This window comes from Amblyraja radiata, chromosome 19 (assembly GCF_010909765.2).
Source record: "Amblyraja radiata isolate CabotCenter1 chromosome 19, sAmbRad1.1.pri, whole genome shotgun sequence".
Lineage (NCBI taxonomy): Eukaryota > Metazoa > Chordata > Chondrichthyes > Rajiformes > Rajidae > Amblyraja > Amblyraja radiata.
This window is the reverse complement of record NC_045974.1, coordinates 5215274-5238103: the sequence shown is the minus strand read 5'-3', so window position 1 is coordinate 5238103 and position 22830 is coordinate 5215274. Positions and strand designations below refer to the sequence as shown.

General features: G+C 42.8%; 1 protein-coding gene across 1 annotated transcript in view; it reads left to right on the top strand.

Moving 5' to 3' along the window:
- The first annotated feature begins 16340 nt into the window (after positions 1 to 16340).
- wnt5b (Wnt family member 5B) overlaps positions 16341 to 22830 on the top strand; it is a 76064-nt gene continuing 69574 nt past the window's right edge. The window contains exon 1 of the mRNA XM_033037516.1: positions 16341 to 17488. Within this exon, the coding sequence (XP_032893407.1) occupies positions 17483 to 17488 (6 nt within the window). The 5' untranslated portion in view covers positions 16341 to 17482. The remainder of the gene's footprint in view (positions 17489 to 22830) is intronic.

Here is a 22830-nt window from a genome sequence, read left to right as displayed (position 1 = left end):
TTTAACGCAATATGTTAGCATTTTAGTGTTATTTTAGTAATTTAATTAGCAGTTTAATCCATCACATATATAACCTTGTTAATTACAAGACATTAATAAATTATATAAAATATTTATTAGTTTCATTATTTTAAACTGGTTTTCTACTAAATTACGTTTTATTATTTAAAAAAAACATATTTACTCTAAATAAAGCTTAACATGAAGAATTTATTCAAATAGTTGTCAGAAACTTGGCGTGTTTGTAACTTCAGTCTGCAATGTGAGTGACTGGGCTGTTTCCAGTACATTATTTTAAAATTAAAGATTACAAAATCTTAATTTACACTCAATATATTTTGTGCATAAAATTCTTCAGTCTTTTATACCAGATCACCCAATTTCTAGCAAACTGAAGCTGGGCAAACTAGTGAATATATTTTGCCATTATTTTGTTTGACTAGTAATTGAAAATCAGTAGGAAAGAAAGGTAGCCACAAAATGCTGGACCCGAAACGTCACCCATTCCTTCTCTCCAGAGATGCTGCCTGTCCCGCTGAGTTACTCCAGCATTTTGTGTCTACCTTCGATTTAAGCATCTGCAGTTTCCTTTTGTATTTGAAATGTCAAAATCGTGAAACTAAACTTCCTCACTTAATTTCAGTTTTATGATTTTTTTCGCTCTCATCATAGATACTCACAAAGTACATACGCAAGACACACTGTCCTTTTTAAATCAGTCCGATTTTAAGCTCGATGCGCTTTCTGCAAAATCGCTCATTGTGAAACATGTTCCATTAAAACAAATTGAATTTATAATCTGGTAATCTGGTAATATAAATTTTTAATTTGATGTTTCAGTGCTCTGATTACAAAATAGTTCTAATCATATCTCCCTCTCTCTCTCTCTTTCTCTCTCGCTATGTGTGTGTGTGTATATATATATATATATATATATATATATATATATACAATAGACAATAGATAATAGGTGCAGGAGTGGGCCATTCGGCCCTTCGAGCCAGCACCGCCATTTAATGTGATCATGGTTGATCATCCCCAATCAGTACCCCGTTCCTGCCTTCTCCCCATATCCCCTGACTCCGCTATTTTTAAGAGCCCTATCTAGCTCTCTCGTGAAAGCATATAATTGTTGCAGTAAAGAAAGGATACATATATATATATATTTATTAATAACTATATATAGATATATATCCTTTCTTCTGTTTTATAATCAACAATTGTTTCAATTTCTATATTTTTACATCATATTCACGTCTCAGTTTAGTTTAGAGCTACATCATGGAAATGGACACTTTGGACCAGCGAGTCCACGCTAACCATCAGTCACACGGTCTATCTTATCCCACTTTTGCATCCATTCCCTATGCATATTACAGAGACCAATTAACCTACATACCTGCACATCTTTTGGATGAAGGGGGAAACCCTGAGCATCTGGAGGAAACTCGCACAATCACAGGGAGAACGTGTAAACCCCAGACAGAGAGCAGCTGAGGTTAGGATCGAACCAAGGTCTCTGGCGCTGTAAGGCAGTAGCTCTACAAGCTGCGCCACTGTGCCACCTCTCAGTGTGACAATTGTTTTAAATGGGGATAGAGAATTATGTTGTGCATTTCAAATCTGAAGATCACAACAACAGTAGTAACATTATAAATTGCTTTGAAGGCAGCACATCATTTATCCACAGCAGGGTGCCAGAACGAGAAAGTGGGATGAGTGGTCAATTAAGCATTTTTTTTTAATGTTTTGCTCACCTCCAAAAAAAGAGACACAAAGTGTTAGAATAACTCAGCGGGTCAGGAAGCTCGAGAACATTTGGGTCAGGGGCCTTCTTCAGACTGATGGATGAGGTGAGGAGAAAGCGGGAAGAGAGGTGAGGGCAGGGCACAATCCGGTGAGTGATAGGTGGATATTAGTGAGGTGGTGGGGGGTTGATAGGAAGATGGTTGGACAAAGGCCAGAAATGAAAGACAGAAGATGAGAACAAAGGGATTGAAACATTCCAATTTGTGACACCAGAAGAAGGAGGGGGACGGACGAGGGGAGGAATAGGTGTAAAACCAAGGGTGCCACAGGGAACAGAGGGGAGGAAAAAGCCCCATTTATATTTTGACAACACTTTCCCAAAGCTCATAATCACAACTCCCTTGATCTCTGTCTACCAGTCTAGTTGTCTGAAATCCATTACTCGATTTTTCTCCACGTAAATTACGGAATGACCAAAACTGTTATATTTGTCCAGCTGCCGCCCTGGGCCCCTGTACTGACCGCTCCCACCGCCCTGCTGGCTCTCGTGCTGAACCCCACTGTTCACGACTACCCCAGCATCTATGTTGACTTTGAGCTGCACCCACGTGGTATAATCTTGACTAAAACTGACACTAAGCCAAAGAGAACGATGCCCAATTAGAATGTGCTTGAAACATTAATCATAAGTAAGTCATTAAAGAGCATTGATAGGAACCGAGGGAGGCAGTGACGTTTTGGGAGAGGACTTAGACAGCAAATAAAAGTCATAGAGAGACACACTAACCCTTGTGTCCACCCTGTCCATGCTGACAATCAAGCACTCATTTATACTTATCATGCAGTAATCTAATCCATCTTTATTATTTCCACATTGTCATCAGCTATCCCCCAGATTCAACCACTCACCTACACATAAGGGGCATTCTGCAGAGGCCAATTAACCTAGCAACCCGGCCGTCTTTGGGATATGGAGGGGAAACCGGAGCACCTGGAGGAACCCCACAGGGAGAACGTGTACGTTCCACACAGACAGCACCTGAGGTCAGGATTTTCATCTTAGGGCTCAACGAACTGCGCCTCCCTGCCACCATGTGTGGTCATACAAAAATCCCTTATTGAAATTCATTGCCCTATACATTTATAAGTCTGGGAAAGATTACAGACATAGGGAGAAGTGAGGCTCAAAAGTGATCTGAAGTACTACTGGTACTGCATATTAACGTCAGCATAGTCCCTTAGTGGCTTTGCTGACATGAAGGCAATGTCCCAGTTTCGCTCTGAAGAAACAGAATTTGATATTAGAATACTTTTAGCAATAGGAAGCTTAAAACAACATCATGTGCACAATTGTTTTAAAGCTGCTGATTTGGCCATTTTTCAAATTAGTACCTTTCCTCTCATGAAATGATCTGTCAAACATTTAGTAGCAGATTTGTTTTGTTGCTTATAATGTAGTCCACCAGAGGCCATTATTCTTGGCAAATCTTTGCTCCTGATCCTTTCACATAGCAGTTACATTGCTATCTGAGCGAACGCTGCCAACAGAGGTTTGGCATATTACCATCAAGGGCACCTAGAGAAAACATTTAATGTAGCCAAATGTATATCAGCCAAGCAACACAGGAAGGAAGGTCTTAAGTTCAACTCTTGGTCTGTATTAAGGAGGCCAGGAAGGCAATAAGGCATCTTAATTAACAGTGATATCCCCACATTAATGTTCCTACTGCTGATTGTTCTCCAGTGAACCCTGCTGGAAATTGCACTTTTGGGAAATCAAGTGAGTACAGGGGTCAACTAGCCTCCATGGTCAACTAATCTGTCAACATTCCCTTAGTTCATAGTGTAAAATGGGTGTAGTGGAGGGGGCTGTGGCCTCTGTGAAACTACTTTGCAGCAAAAGTCAGTGCCTTCAGCAGAAGAATAGACAGCAGTGCTGCATAAATAATGGGGCTGCACGCTCCAAATGAGGGACCTTTTTGCATTTTAATTTAACACCAAATTTCCGCACGGTATTTATAATAGATATTATTTATTCCACTCAGCTGAGGTTATGAAGTGAGGAAATACTTCACTGAGTATTTCAGCTGAGAACAAATCGCAGCAATTCACAGAGAGTATTGAGAATGAGGAACTCTGGCATCTGAAATTGCTGAATGCAGAAAGTCCATGACAAGGGAACCCAGGTCATCTGCGGAGAGAGGGCAAAATATTTGACAAAGCAGGAAGGTCGAGGGAGAGTGGTAAAGACTTGTATGGGGTAATGAACGCTGGCATCGACTATTTAGGATTGAATCGTTTTTCATTACTCGTGTGGCTGTAAAAATGGTGAAAAGTATTTTAAGAGTGTGCTGTCAGATTTTTCACTCACCCATTTGTGTGCCCTACAGCTTCCCTCTGTATGCAGTCATTCCCATCCGCTAATGACACAATATTGTTGGATTGAGGGAACAAATAACTGTGTAATCCAATTATTTAAACAGAAATTAAACGTTCTTTGGCCCACCAATCATGCCCACAAACGTTGACATAGGAAGAATTGAGGGTGTTGGTGTGAGTGATTAGCCTCCTTCACGGCTAATTCTAAAGGGCCTGTCCCACTGTACGAGGTAATTTAAGAGTTCTCCCGAGTTTTCCCCTGATTCGAACTCGGAGAATGTCCGTAGCGGGTCCGTAGGAATTTGTGGATGTCTCGTAGCGGCTCGTACGAGTAAAAAGTAACCATTTTTTTCATCACGAGTATTTTTTTTACTTGTGGACATTTTTCACAGTGTTGGAAAAACGTCACGAGTTTACCGGATTTCCCAAGTAGACATTCATGAACTCCTACGGACTCGGGAGAACTCTTGATTTACCTCGTACAGTGGGACAGGCCCCTAAAGCTAGGTTAGATGACAAGACACCAAGTTAACAATCAAGTGATTTTTAGGAGTGATGTCAATACTTAGGTTAATTTACAAATCGGGTTTTCTGTGTATTTTTTTTTTTGTTTTATAACAGAACTACAAAGCCTTAATAAAAATGAAAAGCAAACAGAGGTTGAATAGACATTCAATGCTGATAAGTTAATTGATGCTACATTCAATTGGTTTACCAGAGCAAAGCATGAATTGATTGAATTGAATCTCTTGGCCTCACAGTGGTGCTGCTGAATTGTCCCTGAAGCAGGTGAGGAAACAACATTCTTATTTAGCTCACGCATCTGTCCAACATCACAATCTGGTGCAGAATGAAACCATGCAAAGGAACAAATGTTACATATAAGACTAGTACAGCTTCATTTTATTAATAAAATTAGCGTTTTTTGAAAGAAAAAAAAACTGCTCAAAAATTCTTACTGAACAAAATTGTTATGCTGGTTGTCTTTTTAAAACATGTTTAATGTTTCTAGTGTCAAAATATTGTAAACAATAAATTTTTATGTGTGTTGAAAGAGTAGTGTAATTCTATACTTGTTAATGTGTTTAATTTTATTTTATTTTGGCCTGTTCATTGTCTGTGTATTAGAAACTATTTTTTTTTAGGGTGTGTGTTAAATGGGCTTTGGTGCATTACATGAAAATCTTGTATGTTCAACAAATTAACTTCTTTGACATTTACTTTGACAAAAAAAAGTACTGCCTTCATTTGCCTTTACGATGAAAAGGGTTTTCCTTTTGGTTATTTTGCTGCAAACTATTGCTGCAGTACAATCTCCCTTTTCCTTCGTGCCGCTTATGTGTGTGCACAATATTCACGTGCTTTTCCGCTTTTTCGCTTCTCCCCATTACTTAACATAAATGGATGTCATTGCCAGGATTGAAATCAAGTCCAGCAAAAACTCTTGCAGCTATACTGCGTTGAAATGTTAGTGTTAATGCTTTATAAACAAGTCATTCATCATCTAGTATTGGAAATGAACCAATTGGTAACTGATCTGGGATCTGTTCCATGTAGGTTACTGGAGAGGAATAGGAAAGACATCCCATTTCATTAGACCTTATTAAATGATCTAAATTGACAACAAACTCGGATTAACCCCTCAATGTTTGTTTAAAGGTGCATTCCTCAGTAAAATGTGTTCCTCAGTTAAACACAAAATGTGTACATATTTTCTCCTTTGTGCTGAATGACTGTCCTAGCGTATAATTCACGAATGATTCATAGCCTCTCCTTTATATTGTCCAGTTTGTAAGAGGATTGATTGGAATAGTCAGGTTGATAATTCAAGAATATTAATTTGTACTTTAAAGTAAAGGGAATATTCAGCCCTGCTGTGATTGGCACTAATTGCTGAGTTTCCTGGTGTTACATTGGGGATTAATTTTAAAGATAAATGGACAAAGTTAGTCAACTTGAAATTGTTCAAAACGTGAAGGGGAAAAAACTGTCCAAATTTGCTTCCTCCTGAATTGTACGATTTGTCTACCTTATGTGAAACTTGCAGTTCCTGTCCATATTTGGCATTCTGAGTTAATTTATCAAAGAATAAGCAAGAGTTCATCCAGTCCAAGTGCACGGAGAGTGACAGGCGTAAAGAGACTTCCTAGCATCCATAAGGCAAGTAATTATGTGTAAAAACGTGTGATCTCTGATCATTTCTGATCATTCAATCCCTGATCAGTTCTGCTCAGTTACTGCTGGGAAGATTGCACTGAGAATCTGATGACCCTTTTCATTAACATACAGCTTTCTTTCATGGATTTATCAATCCATATAGATTTAATTGTTGGTAGTTTGTCATTGTGGTGCTGGCATGTAATGAAACATATGTTCAAGGAGAACAGCCTCAGTCTGACCAGGCTTGGTTTTTATCTGATAACCAGTATTTTAGCATCAGACAAGGATTGTGTTGGTGAATCTATAACAGTCATACTGGGAGGCAAACTATCTTCAAAATAAGTGTCACAATGTTGTATGACGTTTAGTCATGTCCAGCTAAAGTGCAGTTTTAGAAATTCTCAAATTGAATATTGTTTTCTATGTTTCATATTAATATAAGATTAACTGTAAAAACATGCCACTATGAAAATCCTTTGGGACCTCCATTATTTTCTCTCATTCACATTCCAGCTATGCCGTAAGGCATGGACGTGTATGGTTCTGTCAACAGTGCACTGCAGGTGGCCTTTAAGATGTGTTCGAGAGAGACATAGGATAATTTACCTCCTGTACATAAAATCACAGATTTGGACTAGCTCTTATAAAAATCTTGTTGACTTTTTATTATAATATATAGATCTTAATCATGATGGATAAACCTAAATGTTTCTTCATTTGGATATATTAGTAGTAGGAGGTAGGAAAAGCTTAGTTTATTCAGGATTTACGAGGATTCACTTTTAGCTTTGGGTCCCGTTTTTAATCTTTTCCCAATGTATCAGTGTCCGATGGTCAGATCAAGTTCACACATTGATAACTCAAAAGATAACAAGTATTTGTGCTCTCCAAAGCCCTTGCACATAGTTTAACTATCCCAGTGTGAATGAAAAGTACCTGGGACTGATCATGTATGCTTGGGGTCCTTGCTCATGTTTTTCTTGTGTAAACTACAAGGGTTTACTGCTGGACTGGGGATTCCATATTTGGCCTAATATTGAGGTACAATCTTAAATTATGAGCTCAGGGAAATGGTGCTGATAAAAAAGCTCGTTTTAGGAGGCACACTTTGGAATGGGAAATTCTGGCCACTGAATACAATCGGAAAACAAAAAACACAATTGACATTTTTGCTGCTGAAGAATCTCTTAAGTAAAACCAAACTGACAACAAAATGTTTTGGAATATGTATCTGCTGTAACAAAAATGAATTCCTTTTGTTTTGATGTATGTTATTCTTCGTAACTCTTGTTTTGAATTTGAAAATGTAATTGTTCTGTTTGCACAATATTTTTCTGCCCTGTAGACGGGTGTGGATGGAATCTGTCAACTCCACATCAGTGAGGTAAAGGAACATCTCTTATTTACAGCAAAGCAAAAATAAACAGATGTCTCCATTATAATTTGCATTTACTTTATGTACATTCATTTAAATGTAAGTTATGGGTAACTTTTCTTTTAAGATAATAATAGCAAATTAAACTCCTCCTTCTTGCCTTGATTCAGACATTTACCTTTCTAGAAACCGGACTTTCCTTACCATTGTGGGTGTTTAATCTTTTGGGCAAGCAATATATATATATATATTACTTGCTATTAAAGTCTTTCATTTGGGCTTTAATTAAATGTATTTAACCAAAATTTGTGTTTGTGTGTTTCGTTGACATTGCAGTTATACTATTACAAGTCTGCTATGGTTCTTCCACCATGCACTGTGGACTGTTATACGGTGAGTTTAAATGTGTGTCCCTGCAAGTCTAACTGCTGTGGCTACAAAAAACAAATACCAGCAAGTTACCATTTCCAACAAGAGTCTTAATCACTTCCGTTCAACACCATTGCCATGGTAACATTCCTCCAATATTGACATCATAAGGTTCGATATTAACAGAAGCAGCCACGGACTTAATGTTGAGCAGGTTAGAGGCTGGGTATTTTGTATCAGGTAACTCCCACTTCCCACTGTCGTCGTTCAGGATCTTGCTGGCATGATACCCACCTGCCTGGGTGAGTGCATCTCCCAACACCCAGGACTAAGAAGGTCACGCAACAAGCATCCCCACCCACCTTCCGCTTCCCTCCACCACTGCACACCACAGCTGGAGTGCTAAACATGCAACATGGCAAGCTTACTTCAACAGCACCTTCCCATCCGCACACAGTAGAGCCAAGAAGAACACAGACACCACATGTATGGGAATGTTTAAATTCCTCTTCAAGTGACATATCATTGCTGACCCTACCCAAACCAGCTCTACTCACTTGCACTGGGAAGGGATCATACCTTGAACCAGGGGCCACAGTTTAAGAAGGTACACAAAATTGCTGGGGAAACTCAGCGGGTGCAGCAGCATCTATGGAGCGAAGGAAATAAGCGACGTTTCGGGCCGAAACCCTTCTTCAGACTCAGGCGACGTTTCGGGCCGAAACCCTTCTTCAGACCCTTCTTCCTTCGCTCCATAGATGCTGCTGCACCCGCTGAGTTTCCCCAGCAATTTTGTGTACCTTCGATATTCCAGCATCTGCAGTTCCCTTTTGAACGCCACAGTTTAAGAATAAGGAGTAAGCCATTTAGAACGGAGGCGAGGAAACAGTTTTTCTCACAGAGAGTGGTGAGTCTGTGGAATTCTCTGCCTCAGAGGACAGTGGAGGCAGGTCCTCTGGATGCTTTCAAGAGAAAGCTAGTTGGTGCTCTTAAAAATAGCAGAGTCAGGGGATATAGGGAGAAGGCAGGAACGGGGTACTGATTGTGGATGATCAGCCATGATCACATTGATTCACCATGCCATGACTTGATAAGGAAGATTAGAGTTGGGCAATAAATGCTGGTTATCTCAAATCACCACGTCTCTCGAATGAACAAACAACAACTTAATGTAGTTGTTTTTTGTAGAAGATTTGAGAGAGATTTCATGTACTGTATTTGAAAAACATTTAAATGGCGAGAAGTGAACAGAGAATCAGAAAGATTTGGGAGGGGTTTCAATGAGTGGTCTCAAGGACTGACAGTGGACTAGAAGGAGCTGATTGCACAAGAGTGAAATCCAGGGCTCAAAATCACGGTTGGAAAGTGGAGTGAGACCATACTGAGGAAGATTTCAAATTAGATCTGAGAGATGACGTTGAGCCACTGAGGAAATATAGAAACAGAAAATAGGTGCAGGAGGCGGCCATTTGGCCCTACGAGCCTGCACCTGCCATTCATTGTGATCACCAGAAGGAGTTAGAGGACAAGTTGTCAATGGTTTGGCACTGTGTGAACCTGGAGGATTGGTGAGCAGCTAAATGAAAACTAATAATGAGACTTTAAGAAGCAGAGTTGATGAGGTAGGCATGGGGATGAAGCATTAAATACATTTTGCCAATGGGCAGGAATCAGTCATGGGTAGAATAACATCCCGAGGTTGTGGCAAATGAGTGAGTGAATGAGGCTAATGGCAAGAACAGAACCGTCGATGCACTGATTTTCTTTTTAAAATGTTTTGTTAACATCTCATAAATCCTTATTCATAAATCCAGAGACAAAACCTTATCGCTCAGCAATATTACTGACATCCAATTACTAATGAAAATAGATTTACATTCGCTTGACTTCCAATTTGGACAGCACGTGAACGGAAATAGCTGCGTGTCCTAATGTCGTGTGTAGTGTAGTTTCATCATCAAGAACAAAGGCCCTTTTAACAGTCTGATTGTTCTAATCACCTAGACAATTCCACTTTGAGTGTCGAGGTAAATTAAAGTTCCTTGCTGGATCTTCAAAGTTAATAACTAACCTTAATAATCATTTCGAGAAACCGGGAAACGTGTGTGCAATTACATGCGCCAACGCCATTTGCTTTAGTTTAGCCTTATAACGCGATCATTTAAAACACCATTTCGTGAGCTGGTGTTTTTATTTCAATCTTTAGTCGTTCTCCGGGTGAAATAAACACCCGTCGAATGGGAAACGGGACGCCATTCGCTTCTTTTCTGTCCACACCTAAACCGTCGTCCGTATCAGCTCGTCCAACCATCCATACTCATCATTTCGTGCCTCGGAGAACACATACTGGTGTGGCCATTAGTCTGGTACCTACCTGGTGGGTAGAATAATTAGGAGGGAAAAAAGGACACAACACTTACTTGGTGCTCTGATTCTGATTCACATTGCTCGTTCTCAATTATATTACTATTCCACGGCTCCAATCAACTTTAAAACAATAATTGAAATATTTTATGTTTAAGGAAGGAACTGCAGTTGCTGGAAAAAAAATCGAAGGTAGACAAAAATGCTGGAGGAACTCAGCGGGTGAAGCAGCAACTAGATGCTGCCTCACCCGCTGAGTTCCTCCAGCATTTTTTGTCTACCATTGAAATATCTTAATCCGGTGTTGTGTTTATACTATTGTGGATGATCAGCGTCTGAAGAAGGGTTTCGGCCCGAAACGTCGCCTATTTCCTTCGCTCCGTAGATGCTGCTGCACCCGCTGAGTTTCCCCAGCAATTTTGTGTACCTTTGTGTTTATACTACATTGGCTGTGCAGTTGCGGCCGTTTCTACTGGTATCCCCGTTACCGCGTTAAAGTTTGTCTCAAATAACAAACTGTCTGCGCGACCAGAAATCTACATCGTTCATAAATGTCGCGAATTCGTTATCCCTCTCTCTGCCCCCTGTGCTTCCACAACTGGGTGGGGCGGGAGAAAGGAAGTGACCCTCTTAACGATGCCTGAATCCTATGCAGGTAATTTAAGGTTCCATTGAGATAAAACAGATTTTTTATTAACTAATAGAAGGTGCTATTGATCTACCCAACTCTTCAGGTCTTTTCTAAAAAAATGTTTGTTGCGAGGATATTGTCAATGTGGATTCTCGGAAATGAGGTGGTTAATATTCAGAAATAGAACCAGTTCCACATCGGTTCAGACCTAAGTGTTTGAATACGTGAAGAAAATACATCACTTTCAAGCAACCTGACATCCAGTTTTCTGAATTGATGCGGTTTGTCAACGTTGAATTAAAATGCCTGAAATATCAAAGTCCTGAAGAAACGCCAAGCTATTTCAAGTGTTTAAGAAGGAATTGCAGATGCTGGAAAATCGAAGGTAAACAAAATGCACCCGCTGAGTTTCTCCAGCATTTTGACTAAGTTATTTTGGAAAACCGATCGACCAATATGATGACCTTCACACTGTAAAGATTTCATACCTTATTCATAAGGAGGCAGGTTCTAGATGAGGAGAGAGTTCACCCCCATGCTAACCTGATACAAGCTGTCGACAGTCAACAGGGAATGGTCTACTTTTCTGGTTACAGCCTTAGTTTAAAATAATGAGGTGATTGAAGATGCATTAATGGTTTAAACCGTGGAGACCTTGTCTCCTCCGCCCCCAACTTTAAACGGGAGCTTTGAAGTTAATGAGTCTTCAGAAACAGAACTTTACACACGGAAGCAGCAGAGACCAAAGAGCGGGTATCGACTGGATTACAAGTGGATCCGAATTTGCAAATGCCTCGCGTTTGAATAACTTTTCCACTTATCTATGTAGTCTGGTTTGAATAAGACAGCGCCACCTTAGGACGTGGAGCCATATCCAACTGGGAGTCTTCAGCGGGGCGGACACATGATAATCCCACCGGAATCCCAGCAGGATTAATGACAACCTGGGTTGTGTCTGACAACGCAGTCGCGCCAACAACCAATAAACTCGGTGAGTAGACAAAAATGCTGGAGAAACTCAGCGGGTGCAGCAGCATCTATATCGTCTCGAAACGTTGCCTATTTTCTTCGCTCCATAGATGCTGCTGCACCCGCTGAGTTTCTCCAGCACTTTTGTCTACCTTCGATTTTCCAGCATCTGCAGTTCCTTCTTAAACAATAAACTCTGTGACACTGGTTGTCAATACTTTTTATTCCGGCTCGGTCTACCCTTGTTTCTTCTCCAGTTCTGGGATTTCGGATGTGTCCTAGAAACTCATGGGAAGAAGATAGACTTAAAAAGCGAGAGTAACTCAGCGGGACAGACAGACAGCATCTCTGGAGAGAAGGAATGTGTGACGTCTCGGGTCGAGAGCCTCCTTGAGACGGATGAATTAATGGTAAAAATGTTATCTTACATTCCAGTTCATTTGGGGCCTGACTTACCCCTACACGTATGTCACCTTGAGGGTCTCTCTCCCCCCTCCCCACCCCCCCCCCCCCCCCCCTCCCCCTCCCCCTCCCCCTCCCTCCCCCGCTTTAGTCTGACTCCACATCATCGGGCGAAATTCCCGAAGAAATATTGGTGCCACCTTGGAGATGAATGTCAGACCTTGGCCATTCTCTGGGTAATCAGACCCACGGGCAAGAAACTCGTCAGAAGTGTGTAGGAAGGAACTGCAGATGCTGGTTTGCACCGAAGTTAGACTCAAAATGCTGGAGTAACTCAGCGGGGCAGACTGAAGAAGGGTCTCGACCCAAAACGTCACCCATTCCTTCTCTCCGGAGATGCTGCCTGTCCCGCAGAGTTACTCCAGCATTTTGTGTCTAAACTCGTCAGTAGCCCTGACTAATATTTATCTCTGGAGCGATATCACCGCCTCTTTCAGCAGTAATGGTGATTACCCGACAGGTTACAAAGTGTTTGAGGGATGTGAAAGGTGCGACCCAAACATACACGTTGTTTCTTTCTGAACGACTGCAGCGCCTTATATTTACACTATTGGGGAAATTGTGCTGGAGGAGTCGTGCTGAAATGAAACGTGTTATTTACTAAAGTTGTATTCAACAATGGTACGACCTCGATTGTAACAATTTCTGTTTTGAAGTGAGCACCCCCCGGTTCCTCTGTGTGTTTCCTGGTGGCGGTGAGGCGGTTCGGATCACAAGAAGATACTCAGATGCCTCGAGTGCATACAATTTCTACATTATCCCCATAATATCCCCGGTAAATAATTAATGTCGTGATCTATTTTGTGAAAACACTCGAAGCGGAATTGTCTTGGTCATTAGTGCAAACATATGTCTCCATCATGACTTTCCACGTTTAAAACGGCCAGGATTAAAAGTGGGCAGTTAGTTGGATTGGGCAAACCAAGTTATCCTGGATCACTGATTACTGATCCTGGGACATTGGCGCATCGCACCTGTTCCTCCATCGTCTTCCTTGTCATTACACACACAGAACACGGAATGTTATTGATCCGGAGAGTTGCCGGCGGATCACTGACGCTTCAATGTAACAAACTGCTGGAGGGAAATGAACAGCTTTAGTTCCAGCTGAGTTTAGTCCAGTTTATTGTCACATGTACCGAGGTACAGTAAACAGCTTTGTGTTGCGTGATGTCCAGTCAACGAAAAGACTATAAATGATTACAATCAATCCGTCCACATTGTACAGACACATACAGGATAAAGCGAATAATATTTAGTGTCACACAACATCCAGTAAAAAGTCCGATTAAAGATAGTCCACATAGGACAGAAAGCTCTGATTCAAACCAGAAATCCCTCTGAAGAACAAGACGTGTCACCCATCCTCGCCATTTCTAAACATCCGCCTTGTTCCTTAACTCCTTTCGACACAAATTAAATCCCAACATTAGTATACGACAGAGATCAGACTAAGGTACACAAAATTGCTGGGGAAACTCAGCGGGTGCAGCAGCATCTATGGAGCGAAGGAAATAGGCGACGTTTCGGGCCGAAACCCAGAGATCAGACTAAATTGTGAACTGTGCCGTCCCTTGTGCATTGATACATAATTCTTTGTTACATCTGTTTGTTTATCTGATGAAGTCATAGTATCGGAAACTTTGTAGCGGTTTTATCCCGCTGTGTACTATTTGAGAATTAATCATAAGGCAGAAATGAAACGAAGTATTTCACACAGCTCCTCTGCGCACATGGATTTGAAATCTATTTAGATAAAGAGTTCAATCAAATATCGTTTCTCCAAAATGTAATTGGAGGATCGCGTTGCTCTCTGAGACCATTTTAAAAAAATGTTTAACGTTAGATGCTGACGAATTATTCCACAATAAATAAAGGCGGTCGTTAACGGGCCAGTTAACAACGTTGCAAAGTGGTTAAGAAGGATCGGCAGATGCTGGAAAATCGAAGGTAGACAAAAATGCTGGAGAAACTCAGCGGGTGCAGCCGCATCTATGGAGCGAAGGAAATAGGCAACGTTTCGGGACGAAACCCTTCTTCAGACACACATATTGTACCTGGGCGAAACGTTGCCTATTTCCTTCGCTCCATAGATGCTGCTGCACCCGCTGGGGTTCTTCAGCATTTTTGTGTACTAACAACTTTGCAAAAAAAAACACAAACTGGAAAAGTAGGCAGCACCTGAAGATAAAGTGGAATAATGTTACATTTAGTGAGATTCATATAAATTGATTTGTATTGTATCAAATTCATTGTATCTCTAAATTTGTTTTTCGGTGTTACACAGATATATGTTTTTATTGAGGTTTAAGCAGGAAGTTCAGCTCGAGCATTAGTGGTGTTGGGACAGGTCTTCACGGAATGTAGTTATTTAGCAGGTGGTTTATACACAGATGGGAAGACCCCACTTGTTTAGGATCTTTAGAACAAACGCTTCACGTTCAGTAACGCACTTTGTGATAAGTGACCACTCTTCCAATATAGGTGAGAAAGGGCCAATTAGTCAAGGGTCTGTCTGAATGGCCCGTGTACACAGATGGACAAGGAACAGGCACAGGTGAAACTCGGGCGCAATTATTTGTTTTTCAGTCCGATACTCAATCCCCAACTGACGTGTTTGTATCCTTAAAGATGTGAACTATAATGGTGTAAGTGTAGATTGTGCCCAGGTACAATATGTGTGTCTGTGGGTTACAAAAATGTATCCGTTCGTACACGTATAGATATAGACGTGTTTTGAATATATGAGAGTATCAGTACAATGTATTATTCAACAACACAATAATACTTTTATCAGAGATTCCTGAGTAAAAGCAATAGCTGGATGTGTGTTTTGTCGAATACACATCGTTCAGAGGGAAATACGTTCACGAGAATGGAACTGGAGAATTCCTCTCCAAAGCGTGTTCGAGAGAGACTTAAACTTGTCGTAAAGTTGTTCAAACGACAATTCAGAAACGATCATTTGTAAATGAAATGGAACATTAGAGTTTCTTACAGTTCCTCGTCTCAACATTGCAGATGACAGGTACATCCGAGTTTGTTCCGCCAGAAATTACACCCGTGTTCACTTCGTCCGAAAATGTCCCACATGCCAGTCGATAGATTGAAAGCCCCAATCTCCTCTCCCGGGGTAAACTCAAGATTTCAACCAACGATATCAAATGAGGGAATCAGAGAGGTGAACCAGGAGGTGCCCAAAGTAGATACAAAGTGCTGGAGTACCACAGATGGTCAGGCAGCATCTCTGGAGATAAAAGATAGGTGACGTCTCGGATCGGAACACTTCTATTTTTCTGTCTGAAGAAGGGTTCCGACCCGTAACGTCGCCTATCCCTTATCTCCAGAGGTGCTGCCTTGACCCACTGAATACTCCAGCACTTTGTGTCTATCTTTGATATTAACCAGCATCTGTAGTTCTTTGTTTCTACAGACGGAGCCGGACCATTAGACTGGTGATTGAACAAGGGGTGTAGACTCCAACACCAACAGATCACAGGAATATCAGGATAATTTGGGAATGTGCTTGTGTGGAAACAATGTATGTGACGAGTGTAATGTTGAAGGGTTGTAATTATCTCTGCTTCATGTTTTACTTCTTGTCCATGTTCGAAAACGATGTGATTAACGTTAAAACAACGGCAACAGCAGATTTGCAACGTAAACCCTTTTGCAACTTTAATGATGATAAAAACGTCTCAACGGCAACATCGCCTCCCCGCGAGGAATTGAATTGAGTTTCGAGGCTAATGGTGCATCTGTTGAGCTGCCCGTGTCCATGTGGGCAGGAGCAGTCTCGCTTTAAGGCGCTAACCTGTCACTGGGGCTGTGTGTATGTGTGTGTGTGTGTGGGTGGAGCGGCGGTGCGCAGGCGCGCCTGGCTGTCTCAGGTAGCAGAGCTGGACTGCGCTCAGTTGGAGCAGCGAGCAGCAGCGTCCTGTTAATCCAGCCTGTCCCACTCCGGCCAGCGCCGCTCGGACACTGCCTCCTGCACACAGATCGAACAGCGACCATTTATCGGGAGGAAGGAGAGAGAAACCTTCCAGTTGGAGCAGGAGAGGGATTCAAAAACACAGGCAAAAAAAAAAGTTGCTGCAAAACTCCTACTAAACTTTGCAAAAGTTTCAACTCCATCTTCAACTATAAGTTGCAGCACTTCAGAGTTATTTGTGGACTCGGCTGAGAGTGAGCCCAATTGTTCCAGCATTGGATGCGTTGCTGTCGAAGTGGGGGTACATGTTGCAGCGACTGAGATAGATAGTGAGTGAGTGAGTGAGTGGCTCCGGGCGACTGGAGAAAGCGGATTGAATCGCGTTGCTGCCGCTGGAAGAGGTCGCTTAAAGCAAACAAAGCGAGAGCAGCGAGTGGAGGGGGGTAGCCGCGGCGCCTTGTGAGCTACTACCAGAGAGGCTCCACACTCCCCCTCGACAATTCGTGTGACAGCCGATCGTGAAATGGCTGGACGGCGGTGCAACGGACCCCGGCTCTGACAGACCCGACTCGCTGGGTGAAGTGGACTCTCGCTTGTTCAATAAACTAAGCGCTGCTCCTCGGATAAAAGTGTTCGGCCAAAGGGAAGGACACACCATCGGGCATTTGTATTAAAAAAAGCTCAAGGCAGAAGTTGGATAAAAGAGACTCCAGGACGGAAAGAGTCAGATTTGGATTTAAAACACACACAAAAAAAAAGCCCCACACATTAGGAAAGGCCGGAGATTGGCCGAATGCGTGTGAAGGGGACGTGAGCAGAGCTGTGGAAGTATTGCAGGAGGAGCGCGGGCTGTGTGAGCTCTCTTGTGGAGTTGGGCTCGAAACGTGAAAGAGTTTCACTAACAGGTGGAGGATGCTCACACAAACCAGCCTGGCTGCTCCCACTGCCCCAGAGTCCTGAGAACCAACTGCTTACACCGCGGTGGCATCTCCATCCTGACCGCTTTTGTTGCAAACAAGCAAACTGCTTTCCAAGAAAATAAGTTCGATTGGCCTCCAGAGCCTGGAGATTTACCAGACAACCGCAGCTGAGGATGCAGGTGAGTGTCCCTCGCCCTCGCCGGACTGTGTCCCCTTCATGGCGATCCCAACGCCAAATAATGAACATTGATTGCTCGGCTCGGCTCACTATTCCTGGAGGTTGTTTGCAGATGACAGGAGCATGCTGGAGCTCCAGGGTGGAAGTATTGTTCTCCTGCCGCTCCCGTGTTGATTTTCCTCCGCTTGGAGTTGTGTTTGCAGAGTTGAAGAAGCTTTTCTCCCCTAACCCGCCCCCGCCCGCCACTATTTCACCCTGTGCTACATTTAATTTTATAATTTGCCTTCAAAGGATTCTAGTTAACTTTTTTCCCCCTCAGAGTTTGTGGTTGGTTTATGCCTGTTTGTTCACAGCTTCAGAAGTCATTGGAAACGTATTTCAGCCACATAACTGTAATCTCAGTTGGGAATGGTCAAGTGGTCTTCAATTTTAGTGGAATCCAGTGGTATTTTAGAAACACAACTGCATATGCTGGTTTATACTAAAGGTAGACGGACACAGAGTTGCTGCAATAACTCAGCGGGTCAGGCAGCATCTCTGGAGTTTCAGCCGCACCATTACAAACTCTTGTCACAATCGCTGGACATGGGTCGCATTTTACAGACCAGTTATCTTCCTGTGTTCTCCACTTTAGTTCAGATATTTATCCGTGAATAAACTTTTAACAGGAAAAGTTTGTGCTAACTTTTGCCTAGTTTGAATTTCGATGGAGAGCACGGATCACATCTGGCTCTTCCCTTTCCCAGAGTATCAGTGGGTCGAGTCCAGCTCTCTCACATTCGGAGGGAGTTTGGATCCCTCAGTGTCTTCCATTGTTGAAAGAAGACCAGATATTGGGACGGGACGGTTGTCAATGGAGGGAGGCAGTTTTTTTCTTCCTTCTTGGAAACGGAGTTGACGCACATGTGCCTCCCAGCTGTAAAGTGGCCCGCGTTGGTTGGCTGAGGGGCGAGGTTTGTGTACATTCAACTCCGGCCCAGTTACATTGGGGCCGGGGACTGACAGGCGATGGTCGGGATACGATTGCATGCAGTTAATCCGAGTGAGAGGGAGGGGAGGGAGGAGGCCCCTGGTGGGTTTAGAGACCTCTCCTATCTGCTGTGTAGCGGCTGTTTCCTTGTTTTGGAGGGGGGGAGGGTAGAGAGGGGACTAGACCTGCAGTGTGCCGACGCCAAGGCCTTAGCTCCAGCACGTTTTCCTCCTGAATAAAATGCTCTCTTGAAGAAATTTAAACACAAACACGCCGGTCTCTGCTGGCTGCGTCGCTGAGCGAGGAACGGGGGGCGGCTCTGCCTTTTAGAGAAAGATAGATCTCAACTTTCCATGGAGTCTTTGTAACAAAACACGTTGAAGTGGTGCCGACTGTGTGAGCTGTGGTGACGCGGGGCTTATCAGATTTACACAGTCACTCTGGTATTTACCAAGTGTCTCAGAATGCTGGGGAAAAAAACTGGTTATTGTTGAAGTAACGTTTTAATGTAATATAATATTCTCCCAACCATTAAAGTGAGCATCATAAATCACTTTAATTTCCTTTTAAAGGCATTTCCCGACGTGCGGGGTCCACACTAACACAGGATAGGTGAAGCGTGGAGGTATTTTAAACGGTTCAGATGAAGTCAATACAGGGGGGTGATGTTGCTGCATTTGTTGATTAAAACCAGATCTGCCTTCAGTCAGATAGCGGGCCAGATCCAGAGTCGATCCCCTCCGTTTCCCTGGCGAAGAAAGGCCTTCCCTTTCTCTGTGCCACAACTTTGAGAGAGCGAGGTGAGCGCCAAATAGAAACTTTTGAAAAGAGGAGGCATCGTGAGGGAGGGATGAACGTGTGGCACCAGAGATCTCGTTGCACGATTTATCTTCCACAATGTGTTCACTAATCACAAGTACAATTAAAAATACTTCGCAAACCAAACTTATTGAATCTACTCGTTCCAATTTGTGTGTGTGGGGGGGGGGGGGGGGGGGCAAATTAAATGTTTTAACTGCTAAATGGATCCCACCTTCTTCCAGCATCCTTCACAGATGGCTACATTTGTCCAACCTGTTGGCAATTTTCAAGTGAATTATTGTGCAGGTCTTGGAACTATTATGGGCGATTTGGCATCGTGTTTAAAATGGGTAAAAGAGGGGTTGCCACAAATATAAAGCGAGTCGTTCAGCGCCAGACATTTTCTGTGAAGTAGAACTCGAATTGGACGTGGTGAAACTGAGACCTTTAAAGAGTTCGAACATTTCCGGAGAACTATCCGGTCATATTTACATCGGTGATAAAATAATGAGTCCCATTTAGTGGAGAACGTAGAAAATGTCCAGCAATCAAACGTGAGAATGAATGGGTCATAACATGGGTCTCAAAAAGGGGACGTCTTGTTTGACAAACTGAGATTATAAAACGAGTAGACAAGGGAGACGTGACTGGGGGAATTTACTTCGATTTCATAGGGGCCTTTGCGAAGACCAGTGAATGATGTGAGGGCGGGAAGCAAGTGGCGGTGTGGATACAATACTTGATACAATACTTGATACAATACTTGATACAACCCTGATACCAAGGGCGGAGACAGAAGAACGGCGGTTCCAAGAGATTGAAGGTGGAAAATGAGGGTTGAAAAAAGAATCGGCGCTGAAGCAAGTATTTGTGATTTGCATTACTAATTTTCGATTTTAGAATCACAAAGTCGTTTTATTTAAATGTCCAAGTGGCGGTAAGCGGTCTTCAAAAATCCACTTCAGTAAACTCGGCAAAATCATTGGACTAGTTTTCCCCTGAGATACAGGTTTTGGAGAAAAGTCACATTTGGAAAATAAGGATGAAAATGGAAAGAGACAAGCATCTCAGAGTAAAATACAGAGTAAAATACACGAAAAATGCAAACAAATCGATGTAAGTTAATGAGGCAGATTAACAAAAAACAAGAACAAACGCCACTGTTCTAGAGGATTGGAATTGAAGCAGGGATCGTGTACTAACGAGTGGGAAGGGCTGCAGAAAATGGATGTCGACATTTGCAAGGTTGGCATCAGAAACGTGAAGCAAGATTAAAGGTATAGAATAACACAAGGAATACTGGAAAGTGTAGGAAGGAACTGCAGATACTGGTTTACACCGAAGCTAGACACAACATGCTGGAGTAACTCAGTGGGGTCGGGCAGCATCTGAGGAGAAACGGGATAGGCGAAGTTTGGGGTCGAGACCCTACATCAGACTTGGTAGAAACATGTCGGGCACCGTCTGTGGAAAGACGAATATTTGTGGGGAAGAGGAAGTGGCCCACTCATAGACACCACAAATCAGGCACGGATGAAGTTCTCCTCCTCTGTCCGAGATGCTGCCTCGCCCGCAGTTTCTTCAGTATTTGTGTCTACCCGGGATCATGAAGAGATGTTTTTGATCAAGGAGTAGATAATGTGAACTTGCCGCTGCATAATGTGGTGGACTAATGGTGTTGATGCATTTGAGGAAACTTGATATGAGACAAAGGACCGGTGATAGTGTTGGGGCGGGAGGTCGACCCGGAGACGTAGACATGGTCTTCTGAACAACGCTCCATGTCCGATTCATTCTATCAAGGTGGGCAGTGTGCAATTTGTGCTTAAAAAACAAAACCTCTCCGTTAGTTCATCAGATTTAACAACGCTTTGAATAATCGGCGCAAATCTCAAACAGCAATGTCTGTGAAGGATTGAGGAAGGAGAGACTCTAGAAAACCCCTTTGCACTCAGGTTCTTGATGTAATACAAATTCCTTCATCGGCAGAAATCCCCCAGTTTCGTGTGATTGGAATTGAAATCTACACGGACGCTGGATCTAACCTGTAGCGAATGTTGCCTCTCGCTGGCAGGACTCTGTTACTGCAACCTTGTCCCTGTCCCGGCCCGGGTGGGATTTGGGGGGGTGAGGGAGGAGATAATTTCCGCCCCGTCTCTAAACTCTGCTTCGAAGTCAACCTTACATCCTGATTCTTCTGGAATGTAAACCGCAGACATGATTAATAACGACCCACTCGGTCTACGGGTCAGATCCAGGCATCATCCATTTTTTCGTTATATATAAATTCTGAGAGAATGGCGTGATACCAACTAAACCCCATTCTTTCCATTGCGCGCAGATCCTATTCCAATTACTCCATTTCAATGCACCGTTGACTGTAGAATTCAGTTGTACATTTGTCATTGTTCCCTCGTGTCCAATATGAGCTGAAACCTGATTCATTTATAGCATCAATTGTATTTCTAAGCCCCTTTAATCACAAGGATAGTTGGAACTGTGCTCCTTGATTTGAAACGCAGCCACTCTGGCCGATTCCCTCTAGTTGTTTGCTGATCATCTCCTTCCCTAGCCCGAGGAATGTCAGGTCTGGCAGCTGCCCTGAATCACATTCGGGAACCTTTGCTTTTTACTGAGATGTGGGTTGAGTGAGGACAATAGTTGTTTAGGTTGGAGTCCTGTGTCATTGGTGGTGGGGCCCAGAGATCGGCGCTCATCCACTGTTGTTTGTCATCTGCATTGGATGTCAATGTTGTCAACATGGAGATGCAACGAAATGAAGGTCGACTCAATGTGCTGGAGTAACTCAGCGGGTCAGGTAGAATCTCTGGACAATAAGGGTCGGTGACGTTTTGGGTGAAAAGTCACCCATCCATTTTCTCCATGGATGCCTGACCTGTTGAGTTACTCCAGCACTTTGTGTCCATCTTCAGTATAAACCAGCAGTTTGCACAGATGCTGATGCTGGAATCTTGAGCAAAACACAGACTGCTGGTGGAACTCAGCAGGTCAGGCAGCATCTGTGGAGGGAATGGATAGGTGATGTTTTGGTTCGGGACCCTTTATCATTCCGATTCTGAAGAAGGGCCCCGACCTGAAACGCCACCTATCCATTCCATCCACAGATGCTACCTGACCTGCTGAGTTACTCCATCCATTTGCTTTGCTCAATGTAGTTAACATGGTTAGGCAGTTGGCAGATGATGCAAAAAATGGTGGTGCGGTGGACAGGGAAGAAAGTTATTTAAGAATACAACTGGATCTGGAGGAATTGAGGGAGTGGGGTAATGAATGAATGGCAGATGGGATTTAACTTAGACAAATGTGAAGTGTCACATTTTGGTAAGGGCAGGACTTGCACAGTAAATGGCAGATGTTGTACAACAGAGAGATCTAGTTCCCTGAAAGTGGTGATACAGGTAGACAGGCTGGTGAAGGTGGCGTTTGGCACGCTTGCCATCATCAGTCATTGAATACAGGAGTTAGGGTGTCATGTTGCGACTGCACAAGCTACATATGAATGGAATGGTTCTTTCTGTTCAGTTCTAGACCCTAAAAGGAAATCTGAAATC